Raw genomic sequence first — 20,469 nt, 5'->3', positions numbered from 1 at the left:
TTTCTGGTATTAGAGAAATAATCTACCTGTTTGTCACTATCCAGTGAGATCTCCTCGATCAGTGTTTGTTTTGAAGACTCCATAGCATCCCCTGCTCCTTTCTGTCCGCTATCTTCGATCTGCATCGTGTCCAGCTCTTCTATCAGCATGCCTCCGCCTCTCGACGGCTTTGGCTCCCTGTCATCCGTTGCCATGACGACAGCCTCCTTGGCCGGAGTGATGTCTTCGATCAATGTCTTCTGAAAGAGCAAAGCATCAAGTGTGAGCTCACATAGCTAATGTGTTCTGGATTCTACCATGCATGTCATTTTAGCCATCCTGATTTGACATTCAGTTTTTACAAAATACCCCATCACATCATTCTTCAGACACTTTTAGATGACAACAATTCCGAAAAGAGTTATACTTTGGGCATAAGAATATTTGTTTTGTAAGCAATATTCCGATTTATATCATACTACATGTCTTGTACTGTACTACAAGATCTGCAATATTTTATCTTCAGCAAAATTGTATGTGAAATGTGCATTACTTTTGTTACTGAATTAAGTCCACAAAATGCTTACTGAAAGTCATTTCATTGGGGAATCAACCAACAAGAAAAAGATATCAAACACTTAGTAAAATAAGAAATAACAGTACAAGACATTTGATATCTTCAATAAAAAAAATAAAAAAATGAAGAAATTGATAACTACAAGTCTTCAAGTGTTATCATCGATCTTTACAGGACCTTCATTACAAGATCTTCAGTAGTAGGTTACTATGGAAACCAAAAATGCTGATGCCTTGGGCTCCTGTACATATGTAGATATTTTGTTTAAAAAAAAAGAAAACAAAAGAAAACAGACAAAAACATACACAAAAGCCAAAAAACACCTGACAAGTTTGTGCTATACCACAGGCAGTTTCTTCAATCATCTTGAAGTGAAGAGTTTGTTCGCAAAAACCGATAAGTCCATATTTGCCAAATGGAGATATTTGCGATTAAAGGTCAAGAAAAATACAGAGAATAATAAGAAAATTTTTGCTTCTTTTGACCATAACTTCAAAAAATGTACCTTTATATGTAGTGACCAATATATCATTTAAAAGGTATCATTTTGTACTTTATGACACAGACCGTACTTCAAAATCTTCAAAATGGACTTACCGGTTTTTGCGAACAAACTCTTCAAGTCTTCATAGTAATGACTTGGATAGGAGAGCTGTGGCTGAAGTTGCTACTAAAGTCATACACCAAACAAGTTCTACTAAGAGACCAATGGTCTAGAGGTATTAGATAATGACCTCATGTAATTTGCATAATAAGGACACAAGCATCATCATTGTTCTGTGAAAACAAGGGGAACTTAATGTTCTACGAAACAGCGTATCTATTCAATGGCGATTTTACTGAAACTCCACCCTATCAGGTTGGCTGATTTTACTTTATTCATACAGCCAACTCAAACCTCAAAAACTAAGTGGCTTCTCAGGTTATGTTCATTGGCCTGTATTCATGAAGATGGTCTAAATCAAAACTATGGTTCAAATCTACTGCATGGACTGAAGTAAGTGTGAAATAGGCAAAACCTTCACATGCATGTATTAACTTGTGGTTATTATTGGATGTCTGTTGGCATACACAATTTGTCATGTGCATTTACGCACAAGAAATTTGCATAAACTATGGACTAAATTTAAACCACCTTCATGAATACGGGTCATTATGTTGATGTAATGCAGACACACATGCTGCAATACCTAACCACACTCACTGCTAAATTGATAAAGTCACATACCTTGGGGCGGGCAATCTATCAAGCGCATATGCGCACAACAAATTTGTATAAGCCATAGAATATGAAAGAGCATGTAATTTCAAGAGGAATTCAACATTTATTTGATGAAAATTGGCTTTGAAATGGCTGAGATATCAAAAACAGAGTGATCCAAATAAAGGTGGGAACCACCTTTCAATATGATAATTTTATACTTTGTTTTTGGATGTCTCAGCCATTCCAAAACCGATTTTCATCAAACAAACTTTGAATTCTTATCAGAATGGTATTCTTTATTCTATTTCACAGGTGGTTTCTTGGCATCTCGCAAAAAGATAAAAGCCTAATCCTCATCTCCACCAATACTATACCATCCCTTTAAACCATCCTTGTGAACACAGGCCATTATGTTGAAGCAATGCAGAAAAACACACACTGTAAAGCCTAACCACACTCAATACTATCTTTACAGTAGTCTTACCTTGGAGGAGGGTGTGGCCCATAACTCTGCCATCTCATCCTCATCAATCTCCTCCAGATCAGGCAGGTCCTGTGGTGGGAGCACAGGTGAGAGATAGAGAGGGGGTAAGAGATAGAGGGGTAAGAGATAGAGGGGTAAGAGATAGAGAGGGGGTGAGAGATAGAGAGGGGGTGAGAGATAGAGAGGGTAAGAGAGTTAGGGGATGAAAGATAGAGAAGGGGTGAGAGATATGGGGGTAAGAGATAGAGGAGGTGAGAGATAGAGAGGGGGTGAGAGGGGGGGGGGGTAAGAGAGTAAGGGGATGAGAGATAGAGAAGGGGTGATAGAGAGGGGGTGAGAGATATGGGGGTAAAGGATAGAGGAGGTGAGAGAGAGGGGGTGAGATAGAGGGGGTGAGAGAGAGGGGGGGGGGGTAAGAGAGTAAAGGGATGAGAGATAGAGAAGGGGTGAGAGATATGGGGGTAAGAGACAGAGGGGGTGAGAGATAGAGAGGGGGTGAGAGATAGAGAGGGGGTGAGAGAGAGGGGGGGATAAGAGAGTTAGGGGATGAGAGATAGAGAAGGGGTGAGAGATATTGGGTAAGAGATAGAGGAGGTGAGAGAGAGGGGGAGGGGGTAAGAGAGTAAGGGGATGAGAGATAGAGAAGGGGTGAGAGATATGGGGGTAAGAGATAGAGGAGGTGAGAGAGAGGGGGTGAGATAGAGGGGGTGAGAGATAGAGGGGGTGAGAGAGAGAGGGGGGGGGGGTAAGAGAGTAAAGGGATGAGAGATAGAGAAGGGGTGAGAGATATGGGGATAAGAGATAGAGGAGGTGAGAGATAGAGGAGGTGAGAGATAGAGAGGGGGTAAGAGATATGGGGGTAAGAGACAGAGGAGGTGAGAGATAGAGAGGGGGTGAGAGATATGGGGGTAAGAGATAGAGGAGGTGAGAGATAGAGAGGGGGTGAGAGATAGAGAGGGGGTGAGAGATATGGGGGTAAGAGACAGAGGAGGTGAGAGATAGAGAGGGGGTGAGAGATAGAGAGGGGGTGAGAGATAGAGAGGGGGTGAGAGATATGGGGGTAAGAGACAGAGGAGGTGAGAGATAGAGAGGGGGTGAGAGATAGAGAGGGGGTGAGAGATATGGGGGTAAGAGACAGAGGAGGTGAGAGATAGAGAGGGGGTGAGAGATAGAGAGGGGTGAGAGATAGAGAGGGGGTGAGAGATATGGGGGTAAGAGACAGAGGAGGTGAGAGATAGAGAGGGGGTGAGAGATATGGGGGTAAGAGACAGAGGGGGTGAGAGATAGAGAGGGGGTGAGAGAGGGGGGGTAAGAGAGTAAGGGGATGAGAGATAGAGAAGGGGTGAGAAATATGGGGGTAAGAGATAGAGGGGGTGAGAGAGAGGGGGGGGGGGGTAAGAGAGTTAGGGGATGAGAGATAGAGAAGGGGTGAGAGATATGGGGGTAAGAGATAGAGGGGGTGAGAGAGGGAGAGGGGGTGAGAGATATGGAGGTAAGAGATAGAGGGGTGAGAGATAGAGAGAGATAAAAGGGATAGAAAGGGTGAAGTGAATGGCATAATCATAAAAAGTTGATTAATAAAATGAAATCAAGCAAATAAAAAAAGACTTAGAAACTTATATCATAAAGTCTTCATCTTCCACCAACTCCAAAGCTGATAATTGCTGCCTATAAAGTAATATTGATATTTCTTTTCCAAGGGACGTAATCTGAACCCCATTCACTGAATGTGATGACACCACGCACATGTCTTTTTGTATCTGTCGTCTTGCTCTGTTTAGCATAGGGTTTGTTTGGGTATTTTGGGGTTATCGTTTTTTCTGCTCTCAATTCCAACACTACTGCATACATGGAACATTTTGCAAACTTTCTATTTTCATGAATTTTGCTAGTCAGGTGCTATTCACAAATTTAAAGACACACAAAAATATTGACTCTGATCTGAACATGAATGTGACGAACATGCATCCATTGTACATCTCTCCATTCAGTACTATACTCCATGATCGTGAATTTAACCACTCGGGAAATTGTTGGGAAGTCCTGATTCGCGAAGCACTAGACTTGCGAAGTATATGGTGTATACAGTATCTTGGAAATACAATCGAATTTTAGATCAACATCTCCAGATGGCAGTATTTACCATCATGCAGAAGGACAAGTGTAGGATCGAGAGCCAACGGTATACTCACGTCAATGTCTATCTTTTCCATGTCGTCCGGCTCTCTCTCGTCTGACCACGAGGGCTCAGTCTTGGTCGGTGGCGCTGTGAAATGCAACGAATGATAGTTTAAAAATATGAATAAAACAGTATATCAATGTTGAGATAATGACATACAATGTAGTGTGCATTAGGGTTTACGAGAAAACTTGAAAACAAAGTCGCTAATCATACTTCTCCTACCCTAACAGTTTTCAGTCACTGCACATATATTGAAGAATACAAATGCCCTTGCGACTCGATGATCCAAATTCATTATGGCAGTTTAAATCTAGTTCATGGATTTTCCAAAGTTTGCTGCCATACATGAAATGCATATGACCCATCATATGCACTAACAGATATCTTATAATAAACACACTTTGATAATCCCATCTTCAAGGTACTCTTATTTCGTGCTTGTTTTAGTTCAGACTAAATTCAAACCATAGATTTAATTAAAACTACTTTTTTATTGTAACTAATTAACAAATTTGTTAATCAGTTACAATAAAAAGACAAATCGAAAGAAGAAATTTATGAATTTGAATAAAACTACCTTCATGAATTTTGGCCCCCAAGATTTGTATGATGACCTTTGACCCATGTCTTACCTTCCTGGCCTGTCGGAGGTTTCTCTACATTGAAAGTAAAGAGGTGTTCATCCTCCGGAGGGTGGTGGATGAAGGTCTCAGGGTCCGGAATCTCAACCTTCTTCGGGAGGTCGCCTCCATTCTACATGGGAAAGAGTTCATGAATCAATCTAATACCCCATACACAAAGTTGGGCACAGGGGCACACCTAAAGCCCTTCCACTTATGTCCCTTTGAGTTTGTTCATACAGAGAGTCACTGCTCACTGAAGTCACTCACAAAGTGGCTAAGAGGGATATAACTGTCATGGCGACCGACGAGTGTGCGGGAACTTCTAACATACAAACTGTTATGCACAGTGCGCACCACATTCCACTTCCGGTGTGCTATAAAAGTTGGTGACCGTTTATAAAGAGTTCAGAGCGCTTCAAAAGTGCTCCTGAGCCCAGCCTGGAGATAGGCATAACTTCAGAGCACTCCAGGGCCCCATTTCATAAAAGAGTTGGCAACTCTTGCTGGAATGGCAATTGTCATAGTAACAGCAATAATCCAGCTTCCTGATTGGCTGTTGCTTTTGCAAGTTGCCATTCCAGCAAGAGTTGACATCCTAACATCTTTTATGAAACGGGGCCCTGGGCCTGATTGTCAGTTTATATACAGACTTTAGAGTCTGATATCTGTGTGATTTGAATGTGTTTACAGCCTTAATAGAACAACAGCTCCCAAGAGCAAGAGTTAAATGTTAATGTGTCTTGTGATATTACTACCAGGAAGGTCTAAACAATGGGCATCAAGGATATAAACCATCCAACCCTACAGAGTAAGGAAACTGAACTCTAAATGATGACGATGACGACGATGATGAACCATATTCCTTTGCACATAAAGTCATGTGGAAGGCTTGGAAAGCTTTTTTCTGTCAGATAGACTATGTAATGTATGTAATAATTGCAGTCTGACTTAAATATCATCGCCTATTTCCCTCACAAAATACTTTTAAAATCCAAACACTCTTGTTCTTTGGTGCTGTTATTTGTTCAATCAAGCATACATGTATGTCAGGAAAATAAACATTTCATCTTTCCAATTTTGTTCGCTTGCCTCCTATGATTGAATAGATATGCATTATTTCAGTCTTTTCAATTTTGTTTTTGTCAGCACACTTTGAACAAGAGTGAGCTTTAGACCTCCAACGATAATGGTTATGATGTGCCTCCCCCTAGGTTGGACAATGGAAATAGCTGTCTCCTGCATGTGTAGAAAAGCATTTTTTTGCCTAACAGGTGTCTTCCCACTTGCTATTAATACACTGTGAGGTGATACTTAGTGAAAGTAGACATAGCACTCTGTAAAAAACACTTGCTATTTTCCTTATTATCATTATCATTTTTTTGTTATCATTATTTTTGTTTTTATCATTATCGCTTTGGGATGGACACAGTTAAAGGGGAAGGTTATCCTGAAAGTTAGTTTATGTAAAATAAGAAGAAAAAGTGGAGTAAAAGTGTACACGTGACAACACAAAATTGCCAATTTTTGATTGACTGATCAAAGCATCCAACAAAATCATAACTTTCTCGATTTTCATCAGAATTTGCTTCAACTTTTACTGTCCTGTTCCTTTCATTTCTGCTTCCATTTGCACAAACTAATTTTCAGGGTGGACTTCCCCTTAAAGTTTAAACATAATTCTTGTATGTCAGCCGAACTGTCAATTATTGCTCTAAAATGTACACGTATGCATAAAAAATGTGTGGAAAAAAAATGCTGTAATAACATGACTTCAGTTGATGATGATGAAAATGCGAAATATTAGCCAAAAAAGTTTGCTGGAAGTCCAAAATCACAGAGCTTACACCTTCGTGGTTGCTACATAATTTTGCATTTTTCTTGGTATTCCCTTTCAATGAATTGGAAGTAAATTCCAAATGACGGAAGACTAATTTTGAGCCCTTCCAAGAACTATGTTTTGGCTGTTAACTCTGCAAGATCAGAGAGTGGTACTGGGTTGTCCAGTGCCCCGTTTTATCAAAAGATAAAATCGATTTTAAATTTCCTTACCACACAGGCTGCCATAGACTTACGGTTGAAATCAACTATATAATCAATTTTAACTCTTCATAAAACAGGGCCCTGTTCCTACTGGCAGTCAGACACACCTCTCAAGCTTGAAAACATTCCACCAACTTAAAGGACAAGTCCACCTTCATAGACATGTGGACTGAGTGAATGCAGCAATATTAGTTGAACGCATCAGTGAAAGTTTGGGGTAAATCGGACGACCCGCTCAAAAGTTATGAATTTTTGAAGTTTCTGCTCTGTCACTGCTGGATGAGAAGACTACTACAACTTGTGATGTCACATGTGTAAAACGATATAAAGTAATTTAAGGAAAATTCAACCTATTTTCATTTTTCTCGCATAATACAAGAAGGCTTGACCTGCCTCTTTTAGAAGACAGGGGGAATAATATGACCTTTGACATACGTCAGTGTCAAGCTGTGGAAATCTGTACTTTTTTCAAAAAATGAAATTTTGTGAAATTTTCTTTATATTTTCTTTACATGGATCTACGCATGTGACATCACAAAGTGTTTAGTCCTCTCATCCAGCAGTGATTACACAGATAATTTAAAAATTCATAACTTTTGAACGGATTGTCCAATTTTCCCCAAACTTTCAATGATGTGTTCTACTGATATTGCTGGATTCACTCAATCCACATGTATGAAGATGGACTTGTCCTTTAAAGGAGACCTCCGGGTGATTTTCAGACTTTTACATTTGAACAACTATAAATTGTTATACCGAATACAGAGTTTCAGAATTTATAGTGATTGGGATGAGGAATAAGAATGTTTTCAAAATTTACAACAAATTGCTATGAACAAGGCTGATGACATGGCAGCCTCACCATAAGAATGCATGGGTTGGGGCTCAAGGAAGCAGAACAAAAGAAGAAGGCACGCATATATTCTGCATAGGTGAACTTGCTAAGCAAGCGGCATTGTAATGGAATTACACTGCAACATTTCTGAAATATGCGAGGCTCTACGTCATCAACACTACTCAGTGTCATTTGTTTAAGATTTTCAGAGTATAGTTTTCTCTGCTCAAGGACCACAATAAATTCCACAAATCTACACATGGAGCTGTTGATTTATGTGCTACATGATTGTGAAATTATGAAAATCGTCTGGAATGTCCCTTTAACTCACCTCTTCCCTCTCCCTCTTCTCCCTCTCCTCCCGCTTCTTAATGTTCCTGTTCCAGATCTCTGCAAGAGCTGTGATGGGGAAGGGGGAATAGAATAACCATTTGTGTCTATTGTTGGAGACAGTTTCCTTTCAGATTTTGCAGGGCCTTGAACAAGGTAGGTTCTTTTTTTTTTTTCTGTCAGCTACTGCGCTAAATTTCCCAGTAACCAGCTGAAAACCTTGTAGAAAACCCTACAAAATATGGAAGGAGACTATTGGAGAAGATATTAGAACATCTTGCTTTATCAACATAGATCCAGATTACACAAACTTTTTTTTGGAGAATGGCAATCAAGGAAATACTTTAAAAGTGCAAACTGTCACAAATTTCAGTCAACATGAAACAGCTAGAAAACATATGCGGGCAAAATGTTTACTTGTTAAATGTAATGTCATATCGGTGATTTCTAGGCAGGTGTATTATGGGGGTATACCTGCATTATCATTTGTAGTTTTTTTCATGTTCAGTAGTCCTGTAGCATAAGTGAATATGCTGTCGTAATGGGCACCAGTTATCTTTTACACCCTAGTATGTTTTGCCAATCAACCCCCATATCAAAACAAAGAAACACTACGTGGTCCTAATAAAAGTTGGGTCCCATCTTTTATCAGGACCTCTTTGTTTTGGGATATCTCAGCTATTTCAAAACCAATTTTCATCAAATCACCTTTGAATTCCTCTTAGAATTGCATGCTCATTCATATTTCATAAGAGCTTGCTCCTTATCTCACACACACATACACACACACACAAACACACACACACACACACACAAATTGGGAAACCTGACTCTCCATCTCAACCAAAACTATACCATCCCTTCAATGAACGGATGATGTGCCACAAATGTGATATGTTACATAGTTTATACGTTTGCATCCTAAAATCCTAGTAAGTATTGTTCATAGTATCAACATCATTATATCAATGAGTAAAATGTACAATAGTATATAGAAGAATTTAAAATGAATATATTGGTATAACAAATTGGTGCTGTTGTTGTTTTTTTTCCAGTGTTCCACGTCTTACAAGCGTGGCTTTTTTAGTGGAACACTGTTTTCCATCATTGTGATTATTTACTATTTTTGTTGCCATGACAAAGTGCATTGTTTCTTTTTTACGACATCATTCGTGTATAATATACTTTATATTGTATTGAAAAAAATCCTTTATCAGACGAGTGTAAGAGAAATGAAAAAAAAAATTGTATCACTTTGGATTATGTCAACTTTTTCTTTTCTTTTCTTTGTGATGATGGAAATAAATAAACTATTGAATTGAATTGAATGATGTCTTACCATTGACGCTATCCATGATCTTCTGTCTTTCATTGTTGATCCACCTATCCCTCTCAGCTTTCTCAGCCTCACGACCTCCTTTCCACCTGGATTAAAAAATAAAATTAGAAAGTTAGGTCTGAGCCCTGTTTCATAAAGCTGTTCGTAAAGTTACGAACGACTTACGAGCGACTGGTGATCAATTCTGATGTGCTATACTTATCAGAATTTCCATAATACAGCACAAGAACTGATCACCAGTTGCTTGTAAGTCGTTCGTAACTTTTCGAACAGCTTTACGAAACACCCCCCAAATCAGTATATCTATTCTTTGAAGGTTTCCCTGGTAGTACAGCATTCAATGGCGGATGGTTATAACCCTAAAAGGGCTTGGGGGGGGGGGGGGAGTTAGGGCAAGGTTCTCATACCAAGATATATCAAAGTTAACATTTGTTCTTTTTTATTTTGGGTGGTTTTAAGGCAAGTTTATATTTATACAGCTGAAATACGAGATTTTTGTTAATAATCAACTGTCAACTGTGAATAATAAACTGTGAGAGCATGACATCATCAACTTGCTCATTTGAATATTCATATGGACTGGTAAAGAAATGGTAAATGAAAAAATGTGAAGTTTTCAAAATGTCATATCTTCCTTATTTCTTATCCAATTTTTGTCATTCTAGTATCATTCTGTAGGGAATATTTCTATCTTTCTTTTGAAGTTTACTTTATTTGGGGAGAATATAGCAACTTTGGGGGCCTCCAGGGGAGAACAGTGTCCATTTGTATATTCTATCACATTGGTTCAAACAGAACATTAGATCGGCATTTAACACACTTGATAGTACACTGTCTTACTAATGTGTTTACTCAGAGCATTTAAGTTCCAAAGAACATATTGTAAAGATTCTCAAATTTGGGGGCCCCTAGGGTCTAGGGGAGGGCTACCAGGGGTAAAAGGACTTTGTTCTCTTACCATGCTAGTGTGCAGGCTCGCTCCTTGGGGAAGACCGGCCGGTCATCGAGGTATGTCAGATTTTTCTGCGCGGGTTACAAAGATTACGAGGAAAGACAAAAGAGATAGCTGAACTTGTGAAGAAGTGATTCTATGAGTATTTGAAAAACAAATCGGGCCTTTATATCAGACATTGAGTGATACCTCACTATGCAAGGGAACTATGTACCACTACTGTATCAAAACCTACAATGTACTCTTCAAATATATAATCTTAAAGATACAAACAGATGAACCAGTAATAAATACTAATTATTACACGTATCCGAGCAATTACCCCCAGAGGGCAATTACCCCCCAGCTAAATACTGGTTAGTGGTAAGGTCAGAGTAAAGATTAGGGTTAGGTTTAGGGTTAGGAGTTTGGGTTAGGGTTACGATTAGGTTCAGGATTAGGATTAGGATTAGGGCCAGGGGAAGGGTCCCGGGTAATTGCCCAGGGGGTAATTGCCCTAGACCCATTATTACATTCCATTTTGCACAAAAAATATAAAAATGCTTAATGGAATTTGTAACAACTTGATGCTCATCAAATAATCTGGAATGGCTTTAGTGTGAACACTGCTAAGCTGGAAACTAAACTAAACTGAAGAAATAAAATAAACTCCAAACTTACAATGTCTCTGATGAGAGTCTTCCGGTAATTCTTGATCTCTTTGATGACTGGGTTGTCCATCAGGTTGAGCACTCGCTGGAAGAAAGAAAACCCAAACAGACATCAAGGATCAAATCACAGTTGAGTTCATCTTTGTACGGCAGTTCGTTAATCAGTTGCAGTTCATCTTGCTGTGCACTCCTCGGCCACATCTTGCCAAGCTTGAAGGTTGTGTTCATACTCTGTAAACGCCCATAACTTAGATGTCTGGCCTTTACAGCTGAAGCAGTCTAGTACAGTGCTCATCTGATCATTGGGAACCACTTTACTGTGAACACTGCTTTAGTGCAACACAATTTACAATAAACAAAATTCTTATGTGTTATTTTCACTGCTTAAAACTTTTTATAGAGCTTGGCGGGGGGGGGGGGGGGGGGAGGGGGTGTGCATTCTAAAGCATTTAATATGAAAGAATAATGTGATACAAATTTTAGTTATCAATTAAAGGATGCATCAAAGACTAAACAAATGAATTGATGACCGGATGACCAAATAACAGGTTAACCTCCTATTCAAGGCTTTGTCTGTATCCAGGTACATCTTGGATGAGTGGTGACAGTACGCACCCTTCCTTTACATATAGCTGGCAGCATGAGCAAAACTTGCAGTCATTCCATCACTAGTTTGAATGCTATAAAAAAAAAATCAGAATATCTTGCTTTCTGTCAAATTAATGTACTGCACCTCTTGTTTCATGTTTAATACTACAAAAATATTGGATCACAATTGAAATCTACAAAAAAAAAATACCCAATTTAAGGCATGGTTTGACATGTACAGGGTTTTAGAAAATGACACAGACAAATTCGCTATCTATAAGACACAAAATATTAGATTTATTAGTATACAAATGATGCACAGGATAATAATCCTGTGCATCATTTGTTTTATAAAATGGGTCGAAAATTCGAAAACTAACAGCATTTTTTAGCGTTTTTTGTGGGTCAAGACATCCGAAGATGTTCGTCCCAAACATTTACGCACGTCGCACTCGGAAATCCCGCACATATAGATGGGGGGTTGGGTTTCCGGACACTTAAGTTCCCGCATGAAAACTTACTTATTTTACATAGAATATGCACCCTTTACCTTAAAGACTTGGATAGACTCCTCATATAGGCCTACTAGACAACATACTTTGAAAACGGCGTGAGAATTAACCTGCTAAATCGTTGGATTTGCCCTTCAAAGTGACTCCATGTACACGTCCAGTCCCACAACATTTGGTCTACTGTACTGTACGTATAAGAGTTTACGTACGCCACACGTTATGCACAAGGGAAGAAAGGCCGGCGGCCGGCAGCCCGAACTAGAAGTTGTTTACAGGATTGACAGCGCGTATGCATGCAATTCAAAGGAGCCGCCGCGCGCACAGACGATCGGCAATAGGATTTAACACGCAGTGCAATGGGACTGAGTAACCAAAGCACACGTGACTCATTTCAGCGCTTCCTATTGGCTACATTCTTGAACCCATTTTATAAATATTTATAGTGAGCAAGTAGGCCCCTACAGCTGGAAAGAAATAATTATCAGTAAATGCAACTCTTCAATTTTCAAGATAATGTCTTTCCTAATCCTCTCCCTCCCCCCCCCCCCCCCCATATATACAAGCTTTTGTAATAGGGTAATTTTTATATTAATCCTTACTGACTCTAGACAGGGGTGCAAAATAGTCCCTCATAGGAACGTGATGGAACCAGCTTAACCTGTTGGAGCCTAGTCCTGAGTATACTCGGGCAGGTGTGTGTGGGAAATGTGTGTTAAAATCAGCTTGTTCTCAATGGGACAATAATAAATGTCACTGAAGGGCTGAGAGGAATAATCATCTTCCCATTGAACTGAAACAGTTTGTGATTGACTCACCAGCGTGGGCATGGCTGCAAACACCTCCACCACCTTGGGGTCGTTGATGCGGTTGTGTGAGAGGTCGACGACGCTGAGGTTGGGGCAGCGCGCCAGTTCGGCAAGGTCATCGGCCGAGGTCAGTCTGTTGTGGGCGATCTGGAGTGTGTTCAGCTTTGGCAGGCATGCTAGATGGATGGGAAGGGGTTCAAGAATCCGCTTAACTCTTTAAGTCCTAGAAACAACATTTCTGTGGTTAAAGACAGACTACATATAGACAGGAAGGGGCTAACCCGTTCAGGATGAATCCTGAGAATACTTGGGCAGGTGTCTATGGGAAATGCGTGTTATATTAAAATCAGTCTGTCCTCAAAGGCTTAGAGACCAAGGCACATCTTTTCTATGGTTTCAGGCAGGCCAGTGAGCAGAAAGAATTACACACAACTTTTAACTCTAAAAAACAAAACAAAACAACAACAACAACAACAACAACAACAACAACAACAACAACAAAAATAAAAAGCTCTCATGGGTACCATCTATCAGTATCTGAAATGTTGGGCCATTACACAATTGGTTTTATACCACTCTATGCAAAGACCCCTCAACTTCCAATACATCATGCCCCATGAAGGCATGGGCTATAGCACAGAGCTCTGTGTATTTTGTTGTCATGTCAACCCATCATTCGCGTCATTACTCGAATAATCACAATTTCAATCATTCGGGCAACCTACAGAATTATGTGACGCAGTGATTTGCAGTTTGCCATTTTACTATTAAAGGGGAAGGCTAGTAACTGATCAGTGGGAATCAGTGGAAATGCTGGGAGATGATTATTCCAATCCTTATGGGATTCATTCAAGAGTTCATTGTATATCTATTGTTGTGTGAAAATGATTTGCTTCAGAACGGTCTCATATTCAAGTAATGTGCAGATTAATGCCCCGTCACTGACCAGGGACGCTAACCTGGAAGCATTAAACTGCACATTACTTGAATATGAGACCATTCTGAAGCAAATCATTTTCACACAACAATAGATATACAATGAACTCTTGAATGAATCCCATAAGGATTGGAACAATCATCTCCCAGCATTTCCACTGATTCCCACCGATCAGTTACTAGCCTTCCCCTTTAAGTGGTAAATCGTTCTCTCGGGACTTAACAATTATGCCCTTGGGAAAAGTATGTTACATACACCACACCGAGGAAATCATATCTTCCACTCTTTACATCTCTCATCAAAGATGGGGTAGACAGCATCACCACCTGCGCATGCACACTCACCGATGTTCTCTATCCTGCTGATCTGGTTGTTAGAGACGTTGAGCGTGTCCAGTTTCTCTAGCCGCTCAAGGTTGCTGATCCGGGCGATGAAATTCTGCTGGATGTACAGGCACCGCAGCTCCGTCTGGTGTTCCAGGTTCTCAATCTTCCGGAAACCGTTGCACTCCAGGTACAGTGCTTTCAGCCCGGTGTACTTGGCTAGGCCTTCAATACGGGTGTAGCCTAGTGGGACGAAATATCCGTAGGAGAAAGCGGGCAAGAGATAAAATACATAGGAAGACTTGTCAAGTCTGCCAATGCGCAGACGGATAAGGGAGGTTATTATTACATACGCAGGGTGCTACATAACTTTATTTTACCACTTGCCTGGTTGGGCAAGCAGATTTTCAAATTTGCTGCAAAACACTTGCCCGAACATTAATTCTAACTTGCCTGAAGAGGAAGTCCAAAATATAAGGAAATGATATAGAAAATCATGTGTTACTTAAGGGCTTAATAAAACACAATCATTGGAATAAACAACACACATTGATTCACACGCTTAAACACAATGGAGTAACAAACTTGGTCCGATCAAGTGTTGCTGCACTGGGGCTTCTTCACGTAAATGTTGGAAAGTTGCTAAAATGAAATATAAAGTGCGTTGCATCACAAAACATCCATTCACTTTGGGCTTCTGCATGGTTGATTTTGTGGGTTTGTTGGGGGAATACTTGCAAAAAGATGGCTTCAAAACTTTTTGCTTGCCCAGTTTGGGCAAGCATCTGTTCTCATTGTTCAAAAACACTTGCCCAAATTTGATTTTCACTTGCCCTGGGCAATCGGGCAAGTGATTATGTAGCACCCTGCAGAGGTTAATACATAAAGGTATGATAGACAAAGATGGGACAACAGAGTTTCAACAAGGCCCTCAAAGCAGGTCTATCCCAATCTATTCACAGGTGTTATTTTAGCCATATGACAATAGAGATAGAAAAGATAGAGCAGCAAACACAGAACCTAGTACTGTATAAGCTGTTATTTTCGCGAGGGTTTAATTTTTGTGAATTTAGTGAATCACTGTGGGACTGCGAATTTAACAACAGGCGAAAATGTCACCATGCGCTAGGGTAATAGTGCATTTACGTTAGCATTGGTGTCCATTCGCGAAAACAACATCTTGCAAAAATATCTGTATGCGAAAATAACAGCTTATCGTCGCTGGGGCGACAAGACCTCGTATCTACAAAATGTCAAATGTTCAGGAGAGCCAAAAAACATGGCGGCCAAAGCACTATAGCGAATGGGATAGCCTTTCCTTTGACGTGCCGTGGTGGCTTCATTTTTGGAATAAGACAGTTGGGATTTGGACAGGACATCACTTAAAGGGATCGTATATTTTTGGTTGAGACCTAATTTCAGGTTTCTAACATTTTTTGGTGAGATAATGAGAAACCTCTTATGAAATATGAAAGAACGTTTATTTGATGAAAATTGGTTTTGAAATGGCTGAGATATCCAAAACAGAGCGATTCTAAAAAGTGTGGGACCCACACTTTTTTACGATTGCTTTGTTTTACTTTGTTTTTGGATGTTTCAGTCATGCCAAGCTCGATTTTCATCAAACAAACTTTGAATTCCTCTTAAAATGGTATGCTCTATACTATTTCATAAGTGTTTTCTTGGTATCTCGCAAAAAGTTAAAAGCCCAATTCTCATCTCCACCAATACTGTACTATCCCTTTAACCTGTTATTTGACCATTAATCCAAGAAAGTCATTTTCACCAAAATTTCAGATACAAGGTCTTGTCATCCCAGCGACGTTATACAGTATACCATTAACTTCACACACATCCTAAGGCACTTACCCCTGTAGTGCAGGTAAAGGACATCATTGAGTTCTGGGGTTCTGTACAGTTTATGCTGCTTGCAGATATCCATGAGGGCTTTTTCGGTCATTCTGGTGGAGAAAATAAAAGAAGAAAAAAAATGCCACTACTAAAAAGGTTGGACAAGTTATCAGAATAAACGATTGAATGAATGAATGAATGAATGAATGAATGAATGAATGAATGAATGAATGAATGAATGAATGAATGAATGAATGATGAAATGTGTGACTGATAGAATGAATGAAACGACATCTGGCTGACTGACTTATAAAATCATTGACTGAATGAATGACTGACCAACTGACTGCATGACTGAATGAACAACTGAATGAAACAACTGCATGAATGTATGATTGCATGACAGAATGAATGAATGAATGCATGCATGCATGATAAAATTTGTGTGGCAGACTGCACAAATGAGAAAGTATCTGGCCGACTGACTAATTCATTGACTAAATGACTGACTGACTGCACGAAAAACTTAATGAAAGAATATATGAATGAATGAATGCACACACAAATGAATGTATGAATGAATGAATGCATGGGTGAATGAATGAACGAATGAATAACTGAATGCAACGCATGCATGAATTTGTGAAAGAATAATCAATTACTATTAATTGCTTAATGACTGATAGATTCCATAAGTGAATTCCCAGGAAAGTTGACTTAAATGCAGAGACAGGAACCAGAAAGAGTAGCCAGCCTAACTTACCTGGGATATTTATCATCATCCTCAGCTTTCTTGGAGTCTGTGTCCTTCTCTTCATCCTCCTTTCTGTCTCTCTCCTTGGAGCTTGGTTCTTCTCCATCATCCTCTCTCTTCTCCTCCTCCTCCTCCTATTAAAAATAATTAAAACAAAAATATATAGATCTATTACTTTTGAACTTAATTTTTCCTCCCTATCATGGTCTCTCATTTTCTCATTGTCTTCCTGGTCAAGAAAAACAAAATAACAATATAAAACAGCCATGGCACAAAATTCTCTCCGTGGAACTCAGCGTTTCCTCCTAATCATCCACTCTTCTCTAATCTTCCCCCTTCTTCTTTTTCTCCTCCTCCTATACAAAAAAAGGGACATTAACCCATTAAAGACTAGTCCCGAGTGAACTTAGGCAAGTGTCTATCTAAAATGTGTTAAAAGCAAAATAAGCTCATCCTCAGCAGCTTTAAAAAAAAAAGAAATCAAGCAAACAATACCACACAATTACTCCATGAAAATCTTCTTCTTATGACCTCTTTCTATTCCCCTCTTCCCCTTTTCTTCTCCTCTTTCTATATAGGATTTGAAGATAAAGATATAGCTTATTGGAACTATCAATTGGAATTTGTGGTTTCTGTTTTTTAAACTCTGAATCATCCTTTCTTTCCTCATCTTCCACCAACTTTTTCTTTTCCTCCCATACTACAGGATAAAAAAACAACAATATTTAACAGCCATAGTACACAGCTCTCTCTTTAGAACTATGCTTCACCTCTAAATCATCCGCTCTTTTCAACTCAACCCCCCCCCCACTTCTTCTACTCCTTCTCCTACATAAAAGGATTAACAAGGAAAAGTAGAAATTACGCGGTGCGTAATATATGTCCCCGCCGGAAGTAGCATTTTGTAGCAAAATGTGCAATATAGGTAAAAAATCAAGGTCAAAGGTCAAAGAAGTCAAAGGTCAAAATTCTGTGTAAAAGTTTTGAAGCCCTCACCTAGTGCCATCACATAAAGCAAACGGAATCGAAATCGGGTTAGAAATGGCGAAGGAGTAGCATTTTATAGCCAATGTACAATGCAGGTAAAAAATCAAGGTCAAAGGTCAAAGAAGTCAAAGGTCAAAATTCTGTGTAAAAGTTTTGAAGCCCTCACCTAGTGCCATCACATAAAGCAAACGGAATCGAAATCGGGTTAGAAATGGCGAAGGAGTAGCATTTTATAGCCAATGTACAATGCAGGTCAAAAATCAAGGTCAAAGGTCAAAGAAGGCAAAGGTCAAAATTCTGTGTAGAAGTTTTGAAGCCCTCACCTAGTGCCATCACATAAAGCAAACGGAATCGAAATCGGGTTAGAAATGGCGAAGGAGTAGCATTTTGTAGCCAATGTACAATACAGGTCAAAAATCAAGGTCAAAGGTCAAAATTCTGTGTAGAAGTTTTGAAGCCCTCACCTAGTGCCATCACATAAAGCAAACGGAATCGAAATTGGGTTAGAAATGGCGAAGGAGTAGCATTTTGTAGCAAAATGTACAATATAGGTCAAAAATCAAGGTCAAAGGTCAAAGAAGTCAAAGGTCAAAATTCTGTGTAGAAGTTTTGAAGCTCTCATCTAGTGCCATCACATAAAGCAAACGGAATCGAAATCGGGTTAGAAATGGCGAAGGAGTAGCATTTTGTAGCAAAATGTACAATATAGGTCAAAAATCAAGGTCAAAGGTCAAAGAAGTCAAAGGTCAAAATTCTGTGTAGAAATTTTGAAGCCCTCACCTAGTGCCATCATATAAAGCAAACGGAATCGAAATCGGGTTAGAAATGGCAAAGGAGTAGCATTTTGTAGCAAAATGTACAATATAGGTCAAAGGTCAAGGTCAAAGGTCACGACTGAAATTCTGTGTAGAAATTTCAAAGCTCCCATGTAGTGCTATCATATAAAGCAAACAGAATCAAAATTGGCTCATAAATGACAGAGAAGTAGCAAATTGAAGATTTTGATCACACACGGACGCACACACGGACACACGGACGGACGGACACACGGACGGACGGACGGACGGACGGACACACGGACACACACACGTACGGAGCCCGTTTCATAGTCCCCTGCTCGAACTCGTTCGGCGGGGACAAAAAGACAGCAATATTACACAGCCATAGAACACAATTCAATCCTTGGCGCGTAATTGCATATTTTACAGCAGTTGAAAATAATAACAACAGCTAGTTTTTATATATCACATTTCAGACTTGTTACGAATTTCAATGTGCTTTTACACACTATTATTACCACAGTCACTAGATAATATTTCCAACCAGCACTTACAGTGCTCACTCTCCACGCCCTGGGGAGCATTCCAGCCAGTCGCCATTTTACAGGTGCACACATGCTGATCAACTATAAACATTCAATCATCCTACCAGGTAGCAGTTAATATCATGTACGTAACTGTAAACAGTGCAAATATTACCCTAAAAATAGATACTAGATTTCTATGGTCTGCTCAAAAGTAACCAACCTTTACAAGGGAGGTGTCTTCTTGCTCTTTGCTGATTGAAGGCTCTACTTGAGTTGACTGCGGTACATCTCCCTCACCAGTGGTACCATCTGTTGGCAATGCCTTGGCAGGCTTGGTGCTCTTGGTGCCAGGAGGTTCCGCTTCACTGCCAACCTCGGTGACAAACACCGGCTCCTGCTCGTCAATCTTCACATCATCGGTGATCTCAACAATTGTCGGCATGGCGACACCTGAGGCAGAAAGAAGAAATTGGCAATAAGGTGCAAATTGGAAGATCCCCATGTAGTTTCGTCGGTGGAAAGAAAGACTGCAGTGTCAAAAGTGGTGTCTATTGATAACTATCCTTTTCTCTGAACTGCATTGTTTTTATTCATTACATTGGGCTTGTCCATTGAGAATCACATTCATTTAATAAATTACATGATCTCATAAATATCAATGACAGGTCTTGAAATGCAGTGATATAAACCACACTGAGTAATTGTTCACTTCAACAAATGTACAGGTTGACAGACCTTCTAGCAATCAATATCTTTGAACCTAGTACACTAGATAGTGTCTCTTCAGATAAGACCAAAATTTCTTCTTCTTATACAATTCTTGCAATGTTTCAAAGAATATGGAAATGCTATCTTAAGTACAATAGATAGATTTTATACATTTTACAAGTTATTACCTGTCTCCATATTCCTAACATGCATGCATATCCAAAACAAAGCTCCAAAATACATTAACTCACTCATCCTTCCACATCACTGTATCTGGTCTTTGCTCTAGTACCCACAAAGACAAATTTAAACAGATTGCAATGCTAGCTGTCAAAATAAGTATGCTCGTGTAGTATTGAATGGAGGTTATTACATGTCAGCGCAAGCTCTTACTCATGCTCTCAAATGGCAGTCAGTTGAAAAAAGAATTCAATATCATTGCTGTGTCCTGGTGTACAAATTGTTACACAATTTAGCCCCACCGTACATAGTCAAACTTGTG

General features: G+C 39.5%; 1 protein-coding gene across 1 annotated transcript; it reads right to left on the bottom strand.

Moving 5' to 3' along the window:
• Positions 1–26: 26 nt before the first annotated feature.
• On the bottom strand, positions 27–19,701 carry LOC139712784 (dynein axonemal assembly factor 1-like; the record flags this gene model as incomplete). The annotated part of the gene is made up of 13 exons (XM_071624576.1): positions 19,480–19,701; positions 16,976–17,100; positions 16,231–16,322; positions 14,383–14,604; positions 13,111–13,277; positions 11,206–11,280; positions 10,552–10,616; positions 9,594–9,679; positions 8,256–8,323; positions 5,059–5,179; positions 4,437–4,510; positions 2,245–2,313; positions 27–239 (listed from the first exon to the last, which is right to left on the bottom strand). Coding segments are annotated over exons 1-13 (1,599 nt in total), but the record flags the coding sequence as incomplete, so codon positions are not given.
• Positions 19,702–20,469: the final 768 nt, after the last annotated feature.

Source organism: Diadema antillarum, unplaced genomic scaffold (genome assembly GCF_040938485.1).
Source record: "Diadema antillarum isolate AM-2024a unplaced genomic scaffold, OU_Dant_1.0 seq00001856_RagTag, whole genome shotgun sequence".
Taxonomy (NCBI): domain Eukaryota; kingdom Metazoa; phylum Echinodermata; class Echinoidea; order Diadematoida; family Diadematidae; genus Diadema; species Diadema antillarum.
Note: the sequence above shows the minus strand (reverse complement) of the source record. Positions and strands in the feature narration are given on the sequence as shown.